Genomic DNA, 13,115 nt, shown 5'->3' with positions numbered 1-13,115 from the left:
CATGTACTGCAGCCCCTCCCATTCCATGTGTAGCCCCCTCTTCCATGTGTAACATCTATGTACAGCAGCCCCTCCCATTCCATGTGCAGCCCCCTCTTCCATGTGTACCATCCAAGTACAGCAGCCCCCTCCCATTATCATGTGCAGCCCCCTCTTCCATGTGGATCATCCATGCACAGCAGCCCCTCCCATTCCATGTGCAGCCCCCTCTTCCATGTGTAACATCCATGTACAGCACCCCTCCCATTCCATGTGCAGCCTCCTCTTCCATGTGTAACATCCAAGTACAGCAGCCCCCTCCCATTCCATGTGCAGCCCCCTCTTCCATGTGGATCATCCATGCACAGCAGCCCCTCCCATTCCATGTGCAGCCCCCTCTTCCATGTGTAACATCCATGTACAGCAGCACCAATCTTTCATAAACAGCCCCCTTGGACATAAGCTTCACATTTTCATCTGTTGCTCCCTATTTTCAACCTCCTCTTTCATACGTGTCTACCTCTGTCATGTTCAGGTGCCCCCTTGGGGTGCAGCTGCCCAAGGCCTGGGCCTTTGTGGCCTTTTCAGAAATGCCCTAGAAATGATCAATGTATTATGGCCATTATGGACAGAACTATACAGCATCTCTTATTAGAAAGTAACTGCAGCAGTTTCTACTAATATAGGAAGATATGAATATGGTAAGTATCTGGAACAAGGGTAATGCCTGGATATAATGTGGAGAGAAGACTGTCACTCTCACAATAGCCCCAGCTAGCTCCAAGGTTAGCCCTGAAAACATGTTTTTGTTGATGTCTTTTCTTTGTTCTCTCCTGCAGTTACCTTGAACTGAGCAGTGTATTGTTTGGCATTCTATAGCTCTTGCTATATGCATGTTTTCAATACAACATGCTCAAAGCCTATTGCCATGTGGATAATTTGAAAAAAAAAAGTATTTGTTAAAAACATAAGGGTGTCTGAATGAAGAAAAGACGACAGTAGCGAGATGGCTGAGTGCTCTACACAAACCATGATTGACTGACGGACTTAGGACCAGCAAGGTAAGAACAATTGCCAGGAAGGCAGCAGAACCACAAGAGCAAGCCAAATCACCACTCTGCTTTCCTTGCACCTATTCAGCAACTGTTGAGATAAATACACATGTGCTACAATAGACAAAGACAAGACAAATAACATTTATACTGCGCTTTTCTCCTGGCGCCCTCAAAGCACTTGACCTGCAGCTACTAGAGGCATACCCAGTAGGGAGGAGCAGTGTTAGGGGGAATTGCCCAGGGTCTCCTCACTGAATAGGGGCTGGCTTACTGAATAGGAAGAGCCAAGATTTGAATCCTGGTCTCCAGTGTCAGAGCCATGGCCCTTATCCAGTACACTATCCAGCACAGTAAATGCTACTATGCCTTTTGTATGAAATTACGGCACAGCCGCCTCCCCTGTCCCCAAAGCCATATGGATGTTTCTCTTAAAGGGTATCTAAAGTAAACCAGAGGGGAAAATACATATGAGATACTTAATTGTATGTGTAGCAGTAGCAATAGTAAACAAGACATTAGTAACATAGAAAGGAGTCTCATATTTTTATTTTCAGTTAAAATGGGCCTGAACTCTTGCACAGGACAGAAGGAAAACAAAGAGAATACACCCTGTATGTATTTAGAGAGTTTAGCCTGTCTAATTCCCCCTCATCTGTGACTAATCACCAGTTGTAATTTGATCTCTCCCCTGTGTCATCTGACTGCCACGGCAGAGAAGCTCATTTAAAAGCACAGGATTTTAACCCTATGTCTTCTTCCATGAAAGCAGGAAGTAGACACACTGCAGATTAATTGAAGGATTTGTATCAGCTGTAACAAAGACATGTTTTTCTTTAAAGGTTATGATACTGTTGCTTCTCTTTCAGAGCAGAGAGGAAGTTCTGAGTTCAGGTCCTCTTTAAAGGCTTAAGTTTTAAGACTGCATCAAACTTTTACTGCTGCTGGTTACGATCTACACTTTGCTTTGTTTATCAGAAATTGAGTAATGACTCTGAACTTTCCTGCCATAAAACCTCATGCAATGCTTCTGTTATACAATAGAAGATATAGTACAGGGGGTAGACATACACCCAGCATGCAATGCTTTAATTATCCAATCAGAGAAATGGTGCAGGAGGTGGCCATACACCCATCATGCACTGCTTCCATTATGAAACAGGAGATTTAGTGCAGGAGGTGGCCATAAACCCAGCATGCACTGCTTCCATCATACACTTGGAGATATATAGTGCATGGGGTATACATACACCCAGCATGCACTGCTTCCATTATCCAACAGGAGATGTAGAGCAGGAGGTGGACATATACATAATGTAATGTAATGGAAGTAGTAGTGCACGATAGATTATAGATAACATTTTTCAGGCAAATAACATACCTCCCAACTTTTTGAGATGAGAAAGAAGGACAATTAAGCCACACCCCTGCCACACCCCTAATCACACCCTCGTCACACCCCTAGTCACGTATACCATAAAGATTTTTTAAGAAATATACGTTTTATAATTCAATCCACACTGGTCCTTTCTATCCCGGTTCATTTTTCCTTCATATTAACATTTTAAAATTAGTAATATATCAATTTAAAGGATGGGAATAAAGTTTAGAGTCAATCAAACACATTTCTAGAATATAAATATATATATTTACATAGAAAGAGGGACAAAGTCCTGAAAGAGGGACAAATGAGGAGGAAAGAGGGACAGAGTGACAGGGCTCCCAAAGAGGCACCGTCCCTCCAAAAGAGGGGCAGTTGGGAGCTATACAAAGAATGCTCAGCTTCTTTGATGACATGATAGTGAAAACCCATGTTTAAAGGATGAGGTCTTGAAATGAATGCTAGCTTATAGCTGATACACTGTATGTGTTACAAGAGAAGCCTATATAATAAAATCATTAAAAGAAGTTTATGGGGAGGATAAGTGTTGGACTTCCATCCGAACAAACAAGACATCCTCAGTAGGTGGAGTCCTTCTTTACCTTCTTGACGCCTGACAATGAGGCTGCATGTGACTGAATAAGAAGACGTTCCCTCCAGCCACTATGAAGCGGAGAAAAACGCCAAGCTGCACCTCCGCACAGCTTTAATATTCATGCCTGGCTCTTCGAGAAGGTTAGTAACTTACAAATGTTAACGTTTTTATAAAAGCCTCAGTAGCTCACTTTGCAAATCCCATAAAAAGTTAGAAGAGATAATGGTTAAAAAAAAAAACAACAATCAGCATGCGAAAGCGGTGCCCAGCAGCTGCGGATGACCTTGTGAATGGAAGCGGAACATGAAAACTTCCAAGACTTCTCTTCAAACTGACTCAAGGCGGCTCTCACAAGCTTTGAAGTTAAAAGATGTTCTAAAAGGATTACGGTTGTCAAGAGCTACTTTTAAATGCTGTTATTTTGTTTACATTGTTTTTTTTTCTTCTATCCAAAACAGGAAATAGGAATGTAAGAGTTTCTGGTATTTAAATACAATGGTGTCATATTATACAGCACTTTCTCACAGTATAATGAACAAAACACATCACTCTCTATGGAATAGTGTAGTGTGCAGCCCTGGTGCCTGCTATTTTATCATCATGACCCCCCCTCCCCAATCATCTACAGGAGCTATGGAAGAAGTAGGTAGGGTAGGAGATGGCATAATACAGGCATTGGCTGTCAAACAAATTTCCACAACCATTGGAAGCACTTGGACAAACAGACTTTTGAATAACAGGCCACATGCTGTGACTGTTACACTTTCTGGCACAAAGACAAACTGGCAGCAGGAAGCAGGTACCTGTGAACTGATCATGCGCTGCGATGAACGAGCAATGTTGGCTGGAAGACCAAAGAAAGCAGGTTTATCATCCTCTGGGAGACCTTCAATGACACTGCGATATTCCTATGGGAGAACAGAACACCATTTCATTAACAGATGATTCAGAGTTCAAAAGTATAGCAGAAGACCAAACACACAAACATCTCAATTAGAAAAATAAATGCCAAGTATGCTAAGTCAACTGCCACAATCGGAATCGCATGTAGTGTGCAAGAGCCCTCAAGATGGTGACATATGACCAATGAGCGCATCTTAATAAGGCAGGAAGCCTTATGCTGCGTACAAACTGGCGACTATGGTCGTTTGAAACAGCTCATTAACGATCGTTCCGCCGACAATCGGGGAAAGAACTTTACCCAACGATCATTAACACGAACGACAAAAGAACGACATCGGGAAGATGGAAATATCCAACCTGACGGATCATATCTACCGACAATCGTTACAAAACTATAGTGTGTACAGACATCGGCCGAGAACGATCGTTACAAGGGCCAATGCGCCTGCAATGAATTCTGCCCAGCTTCAGTACTTCCTTTGTAGCGTGGCCGTAATGCTACGTACACACATGCGACAACGATCGTTCGTTGAGAACGACTAACGAACTTTTAATTGATGAAAGAACGACCTAAGTAAAGTTAGTTTTAAAAGGTGTGTAACGATCTGATCGTTAGAACGAACGTTACATCACGTAAAGCAACTATTGCGCCTGCGCATAAAAATGAGAAGTTTCAGGGAGAAATCGTGAAATGCACATGTCAAGCCTAGTACGAACGACCGTTTCCAACGATTTACTCCTTTTGCAAATGATCGTCGTTGGTTAAAATCCGCCGAGACAGAACTTTCTTTTGTAGCGATTTGGCTCGTTCGTCGTTTGCCTTAATAGTCGGTGGTTCGTTTTTTGTAACGATCGTCGTTGGTAGAGATCGGGGAACGATCGTTACAAACGACTATAGTCGCATGTGTGTACGCACCTTAAAGATTGTTACATTGCTCATTTCAATTAAACTTTGTTTTCAAGTTAACAATCATATATTTGTATCTATTGTAACTCCATGTCAGTGTTTTTTTATTTTTTATTTTATATAAATATGTACGCAACATATCCTTCTGATCGTTCTTTTCTGCGAGAACTATCGATAAAATGTGTATGATGATCGCTGCATCCCATCGTTGCATTCCAATCTTTCCAATATCGTTCGTCTGGTAACTATCGTTCTTAGCAAACGATAGTTATCGCAAGTGTGTACGAAGCATTAGTCATGTGATACTGATGACATGATAAGGATTTGTGGGCACCAGTCTAGTCTTGCAATTCCATTTCCATCATCTTCTTAATGGTGGCCATACATGGTACAATTTTTTCATCCTTTCTTACCAATTCTATGTAGTATGAGGGAACTGCCTAAATTATCCTTTCAGTATATTCACTTACTGGTAATTTACCCTTATACTACATAGAAATGGTAAGATTGTATGAAAAAATTGTACCATGTATGGCCACCTTTAGTCACACCGTTTCTTCCATCACTAACTAACCCCAGCCTCCACTCGCCTTTAGACACTTGAGTATCAGCGGTCTCTGACACCTTAAGGACCAGAGACCGCTGGTAGAATAACGACTGAATACAGACAAATCGCTGCATATACCTGCTACAACCGCCGTCCACACCGCACGCCGGGATCCTCAGGACACGCACTCTGCTGTCTCTATGATGGCAGAGTCATGTGAGACGGTCAGGAGCCGCTTTCATTGGCTCCTGACCGTGTCTATCAATGTAAGCCTATGGGGGTTGCTTACACTGAAAGGCACGGCCAGAAGCCAATGAAATCGGCTCCTGACTGGCTCACATGACTCTGCCGTCATAAAGCCAGGCAGAGGGAGTGAGCTGCGACGGGACACAGCGGCGAGATGGGCGGGAGCGACGAAAACGGCGGTGAATTGAACTCCACACCCTGGCAGCCAGGCAAACATCAAAACAGGGCGTAGATTTCAATCACCTTGGTCCTTAAGTAGTTAAGCGTCTTTAATGTCAGGGGTCACATGACAACACTGACTTGTCAGGTGGCCATGGAGTCCAAAGCCACCCAACCCCACTTCAAGTACAATCTGCACTGTCTCGATTCATCTAACTCCCATAACCATTGCTGCTCTTTCCAGGAAGCCTTACTCCCATATCACTGATCATTCTTGCCAAGTCATTGGTAAAGCCACACCTCTTGCAACCCAGTATACTGGGGAGGAAGTTTGAAGCTGTAACAGCCATGCCTTCCTTCCATTCTGCAGCAAACAGAGGAGGTGAGGTTAGTGAGCGCCCCGCCTCCTCCCAGCAGAGACAGCAAGAGGCTGGACACAGTAATGATGTGGTGGTCTGCCTCTAGAGCAGTGATGGCTAACCTTGGCACTCCAGCTGTGGTGGAACTACAAGTCCCATGAGGCATTGCAACACTCTGACGGCTCTAAGCATAACTTGGGGAAGCAGAGGCATGTTTGGTCACAGCTGGAGTGCCAAGGTTAGCCATCACTGCTCTAGAGGATAACAGAAAGCGAGTGGGGGCTAACAAGGTAGAAAGTGTGGACGGGCTTTCAATATCTTAGCATAGGTTTCCTAAGCAGGAGACAGATCTATATAGCCCAGTTCCTCAAATGCTTGTTGCCCATAAAGACGAGCCATATTTCCCATTTTGTTTAGAAATCGGCACTGTGAAAACTGTAGATGGAAGCTGCGCAAACATTTCAGGGGAACGGCCATTCCCACACACACTGAAGTCATATACACGGATTTCCTACACCCAAGTACAAAAAAAGAAAAACAAAGATTTAAAATCCTTGCGCACTGCCATGTGCTTCCTGCATATTGCAAATTTACCAGCAGTTCATGCAATAGGCCCCATGTCACTTTAGGAACCCTTTAAAGTGGGATAAAACTGTGACATAACATTCACTAAAAATGTGTTTTTCTACTTTTTGTTACCCATTCAGTTACCATGTTTGCTTTTGTGCACAAGTAATATTATCTGTCTACAAATTCCCAAAGTACTATTCATCTGCTCTGAAAGCTTCCATTGCATTTTATTGCATAGCTCAGCGAATCAGTAAAAACCAGCCTTATCAGCCTGCCGACAGACTGTACACACGGGGAAACTGTCGTCAGAACGGCTGCTCCGCGGGCGAGTCCGACGACCCGTCGTTTGAAGAGATCAGGCGTGTGTACGCACCTTTAAGGACAAGTGTCTGGCAGTAGCATGGTGTGAGAGACACAAAAAAGTGCAGTTAAGGGGCAAACGAGGCCCCTATATGATCCTAGGCCCCTTAGCAGCTGCTCAGACTGTTGTTTCTAACAAACAGCTTTTTATGCATCTGTCCTTCCTCAAGAATAACAATAATGACTGCATTGTTTCCAAACTCCCTTATATTACAGAATAAAGAAAGATGATACATTGATAAGCAGAATCCTTACCACAGTGCTGCAGGAATTTGGCAGAGATCGGGACAATGGGAAAGTCATCTTGCTTCCCCTTAATCCTCCAGCATGAGCATTGAAATACTGTTCCAGATATGAGCGAAGGACTCGTAAATCAAAGTAGTTATCTACTCGGCCTCCATAGATTGCATTTTCCAGAAGACCGTGCACAAACTCCCACTGAAAGTTTCCTCCACCTGAAAGAAAATGTCCCAATATAGCACACAGCAGTCATAAAAACTATACTACCATTCTGAATCAGACATACTGAACCTGATTTACTGGGCTCAATAGAGATATCATAGGCAATCAAGCAAACCTGAATTGCATTTCTTAAAAAATGTGCCCTATTAGGTAATAAAGAATTGCCAACATTGCCTAGCTCTTATTGGACTTCATGCCTGAAAGGTTAGTAAATTAAGAGTTGCGTGATTACAGTCTCATGCAGTTACTCTCAGTGACAAGAAGAGCTGTATTTAAACAAAATGGGACAAATTTGGATCCTCATCAAATAAGGTTGGTACTAGAGATGAGCCGAAATTTTCGAAATTTCGAACTGCTTTTATTACGAATGCGAAATTTAACATTACGACCCAAATTCGTAATTTCGTAATTAATTTTCAAATCGTAATTTACAATTTCGTAATCGAAATTTCACTCCCGTAATGACGAATTTCGTGTCTCCAACCGAAATTTTACTTTTTCAGGTTTGTAAGGGTTTCTATCCCTCTAGATGCCTAAAATGAATAAGCCAGCCAGCCAGCCAGCCAGCCAGCTCCTCCTCTCTCTCTCTCTCTCTCTCTCTCTCTCTCTCCAGAGATCTGTAGTATTTCAAAACCATACTCACATTCATGACATGTCCAGGGATCAAACCCAGGCCAACCACATGGAAGACAGCTATGCTCACCACCATACCACCAAACACACACTAAATAGACTGCTAACCTAAATCTTACTTGTAGACAGTCATATGAGACACATGCTGGGTGCAGGGCTTTGTGATTGGACCATGGACCATGCGATAGAGTGAGGTGCAAAAATGAAATCATGCCTAGCAGAGGATGGTTTCACAATGCTAAATGCTAGGCTGGCTGTGGTGCAATTGGTTAGTGCGTCTGGCTGGTAACAGCAAGGTTACAGGTTCGATTCCATCCAGGCATGTCTTTTCCTTTTGCGTTCAACAGTTGTCCAAACAGAGCCAACAGAGCCCCAGATAGCCATGTAGAGTTAGGTCACAGCTAGCCTGGCTGTGGTGCAATCGGTTAGTGTGTCTGGCTGGTAACAGCAAGGTTACAGGTTCGATTCCATCCAGGCATGTCTTTTCCTTTTGAGTTCAACAGTTGTCCAAACACCGAGCACAAAGTTTTGCATGCGTAAAGTTTTACGCACGCAAAATACCCCATGGGGTTCAATGGCGCAGCGCGCGCACGCAACAGGAAAAGACATGCCTGGATGGAATCAAACCTGTAACCTTGCTGTTACCAGCCAGACACACTAACCAATTGCACCACAGCCAGGCTAGCTGTGACCTAACTCTACATGGCTATCTGGGGCTCTGTTGGCTCTGTTTGGACAACTGTTGAACGCAAAAGGAAAAGACATGCCTGGATGGAATTGAACCTGTAACCTTGCTGTTACCAGCCAGACACACTAACCAATTGCACCACAGCCAGCCTAGCATTTAGCACTGTGAAACCATCCTCTGCTAGGCATGATTTCATTTTTGCACCTCACTCTATCGCATGGTCCAATCACAAAGCCCTGCACCCAGCATGTGTCTCATATGACTGTCTACAAGTAAGATTTAGGTTAGCAGTCTATTTAGTGTGTGTTTGGTGGTATGGTGGTGAGCATAGCTGTCTTCCATGTGGTTGGCCTGGGTTTGATCCCTGGACATGTCATGAATGTGAGTATGGTTTTGAAATACTACAGATCTCTGGAGAGAGAGAGAGAGAGAGAGAGAGAGAGAGAGAGAGAGAGGGAGGAGGAGGAGGAGGAGGAGGAGGAGGAGGAGGAGGAGGAGGAGGAGGAGGAGGAGGAGGAGGAGGTTGGTTGGTTATTCATTTTAGGCATCTAGAGGGATAGAAACCTTTGCAAACTTTAAAATACTAAATTTCGTAATCGTAATTACGAAAATTTGCGTAATTTGCGAAAATTACGAAATTTCGATTACTGCTAAAATCGTAATTGTAGTAATTTCGCGAAATTTCGGAAATTCGTAATTAGTTCATTACGCTCATCCCTAGTTGGTACATTACCCAAATTAGGCAGCATATTTCTAAACAACATGTCCACCAAGTCACGTAATTATGCAGTATGTCCACCAAGTAACATAATTATGCAGTATGTCCCCCCAAGTAACATAATTATGCAATATGTCCCCTAAAAAAAACATAATTTGACACACCCTCCAAATAACATAATTAGGCAACACATCCCCTAAAAAGTATCATTAATTAAAGAAGCATGTCCCCAAATATCATAATTGGGCAGCATGTCAAATGTCAAAAAGTACAATAAAACTAGAAAAAAAAAGAAAAAAGGTAGACTGCAATGACAGGCGATAAGGCAGGGATGTGGAATATAAAATTACAGCTGAAATATTAAATGCATGCATTGCTTCTGTCTTTACAAGGTAAACACTATTGTCTCATAATACAGTTGCTGTTTGTTTCCAGTCTTTTCGATTTACTATTCATTTTCAAATGGCATGGCCTCATATCGACTAAATGAGAAAGAGCTGGGAACATCACACTTAAAATAGGGCTTGGGAATTCTGCTTAATAACAAGTTAACGGTATTCAATGGCAACTAAATCAAAGGGATGGAGGTGTTTCCCAGTGTGTTGCATTACCTCTTGCTTTAACAACACTCTGTAAGGCCTGGAACCCACTGAAATCCGCAAACGCAAAACGCAACCGCTAGCGTTTTGCATGAGCGGTTTGCAAGCGGATTCATGCGAGTTTTCGGTCGCGTTTTGCAACAGTGTATTTTTTTCCTCAGCGGTTGTGTAGCGTTTTGCGTTTTTATCCTGATTGGTCCTGTGAATTTTTTTAAATTTTGTTACAGTGTGCTGAACCGCAAAACGCTAGCAAAACCGCTCAGTTTAGGTTTTGCTGAGCGTTTCTGCTAGCGTTTCAATACTTTACATTGAAGAGCTAACGCTCCCAAAATGCTGCAGGTCCTGCGTTTGCGTTTCTGGGAAACGCAAACGCTCCTGTGGAAGTTGCCCCATCCATTAACATCAGCTGAGCGTTTAGGCAAAACGCTAGCGTATCGCAGCGCTGCCAAAATGCTCAAAAAACCGCTCTTGTGGGTTCCAGCCCTAAGTGTTTGGGCAAAACTTTAACTTCCAAGTAAAAAAAATCCTACATTTGTCCGGTCTGACCTTGGTAAAGGTGGCCACATACGATACAATAAAATGATCCAATTTTACAATAATTCGATAAAAAACGATCGGCTCTCCCGAAGAAATCGAAAGCTTTTTTTTCATTCGACTGAAAAATCCGATCGGATTTCCCATTTTCTTCTATTTTTATCGATCCGGAATGCCAGATATTTTTCTTCAATCTTTCTAAAGTTTGTATGGTGTGTGTTAAGGTGGCCACTAACTGTCCAATTTCTAGCGAAAAAACGTTCGAGCGATTAGAAATTCTGATCGGACGAAAAATCGTTCACTACACCATCAACTAACCAATCATTGCTTCCTATCTATCACGACCACCAAGAAAATCCAAATTTTCGTTCGATGAAAATTCATTCGGGCGACATTTTTTTCACTCATTCATAATCGATTGTGTCCACCAATGGAGATTATTTACAACCAATCCGATCAGAATTTCTGATCGCTCGAACGATTTTTCGCTAGAAATTGGACCGTTAGTGGCCAGCTTTAGACTGTCAATTTATTAATATACACACCCTAGCAATTTTGTCAGAGTTTCCAATCATTTTTATCATAATTGGGAAAAAATTGAACATATGTGTGTGGTACATTGGTCAGATTTTTGAAATATTAAAATTAGCCAGAAAAATTGATTGCAATTCTTAAATTGAACAGATATATAAAAAATTGTATGGTGTGTGACCTTGGTAGGTCTCTCTTAAGGTAGCCAGACTGGACAAACGTAGTTTTTTATTTTTACTTGAAAGTTAAAAGTTTTCCCGAACACTTATAGAGTGTTGTTAAAAGAAGAGGTAATGCAACACACTGGGAAACACCTTAACTTTTTTGAATCGTAAACAAAATCAAATTCAAACAGAGCATATATTTTCCAAAAAACTATAATATTCCTCAATGTAGACAGTTGCTGTTTTTGTTTTGTTTTGTTTTTATTTTTTAACTATTTTTAAATAATCATCTCTACTGGGTTACATGATTTTCAGATCATCACATTCTGTTTTTATTTACACATCCTCCCATCTTTTTGGAAATAGGGTTGTACAACTCTAACCTCCACCCTTAATGTAACTTCACCCTGATACCTGCGCTTAAAGGCAACCTAAACTGAGATGGATATGGATTTTTCCTTTTAAAATAATACCAGTTGCCTGAATCGCCTTCTGATCCTGTGTCTCTAATACTTTTAGCCACAGCCCCTGAACAAGCATGCAGATCAGGTGCTCTGACTGAAGTCAGACTGGATTATCTGCATGCTTGTTTCAGGGTGTGATTCAGCCACTATTGCAGCCACAGAGATCAGATGGACTGCCAGGCAACTGGTATTGTTTAACAGGAAACATCCATATCACTCTCAGTTAAGGCTCCCTTTAAAGAGGAACTCCAGTGAAAATAATGTAATAAAAAAAGTGCTTAATTTTTAGAATAATTATGTATAAATGATTTAGTCAGTGTTTGCCGATTGTAAAATCTTTCCTCTCCCCGATTTACATTTTGACAATTATCATATGGTGACATTTTTACTGCTGGCAGGTGATGTCACTGGAAGGAGATGCTGCTTGCTTTGTTGGCAGTTGGAAACCGCTGTTATTTCCCATAATGCAACAGGGCCCCCACCTCAGAGCTGTGAGGTTCTGACATCACACTGTGGGAGGGGTTTCACCACAAAATCAGCCATACAGAGCCCCCGATCATCCGTTTGAGAAAAGGAAATTTTCTCATGGGAAAGGGGGTATAAGCTACTGATTGGGATGAAGTTCAGTTCTTGGTTACGGTTTCTCTGTAACCTTGTGAAACTCACAACTAAAGCAAGACTCTCCTTACCCCTGATCCTCCTCATATATGCCTAACCTTATCTGCTACCCCTTAACACTAGTCTAGTTTAGGGGACCAAGCAGAAATTCAGCTAACGTGATTGAGTGGACAGCACCCTTTAGAACTGAAACGTTTCAGAAAGGTTGTAGTAAACTAGGCCCACACTGTTCAGCCAATCTCAAAGCTTAGAGCTGTAGAGGATGATGCAATTGGGCAACTGTTTTCTATGAGGTTTGCTGCTGGGTGCCCTAAACTAGACTAGTGCCCTATCCTTAACAAATAACGTCATCATCCAATTCAGCTTTAGTGTCTAGCACCAAATAATATCCCTGGCTGCCAAAAAACTCTAGGACTATTAGGTACCAGCTTATCCTGCTTGTTTGCAACATTTTACCTCCCTCTGTCCCGTTCTCGAAGTCTCCTTAGGGATAATAGAGGATTGCCAAATGCGACTGGTGGTGCTGTACTATGGCAGCCTTGGATCTTAGCTTTCAGACATTATTTCCCCATCCTTCCAGAACCTGTATGAGCCAAGACCAATTTTGGGTGCAACCCTCCTTTGTACTTGGTGAAATAAATGATTC

The 13,115-nt window shown here is 42.3% G+C and overlaps 1 protein-coding gene across 2 annotated transcripts in view; it reads right to left on the bottom strand.

The window, feature by feature from the left end:
• DYNC2H1 (dynein cytoplasmic 2 heavy chain 1) overlaps positions 1 to 13,115 on the bottom strand; it is a 508,393-nt gene that overhangs the window by 157,351 nt on the left and 337,927 nt on the right. For both annotated transcript variants that reach the window (XM_068266870.1, XM_068266871.1), the window contains exons 81-82: positions 7,314 to 7,513; positions 3,811 to 3,915 (exon numbers count right to left, since the gene is read on the bottom strand). In XM_068266870.1, the coding sequence (XP_068122971.1) occupies positions 3,811 to 3,915; positions 7,314 to 7,513 (305 nt within the window). The remainder of the gene's footprint in view (positions 1 to 3,810; positions 3,916 to 7,313; positions 7,514 to 13,115) is intronic.

The sequence above is a fragment of the Hyperolius riggenbachi genome, chromosome 2 (genome assembly GCF_040937935.1).
Source record: "Hyperolius riggenbachi isolate aHypRig1 chromosome 2, aHypRig1.pri, whole genome shotgun sequence".
Classification (NCBI taxonomy): domain Eukaryota; kingdom Metazoa; phylum Chordata; class Amphibia; order Anura; family Hyperoliidae; genus Hyperolius; species Hyperolius riggenbachi.
The sequence above is the reverse complement of the archived record's forward strand: the minus strand, read 5'-3'. Positions and strand labels throughout refer to the sequence as shown.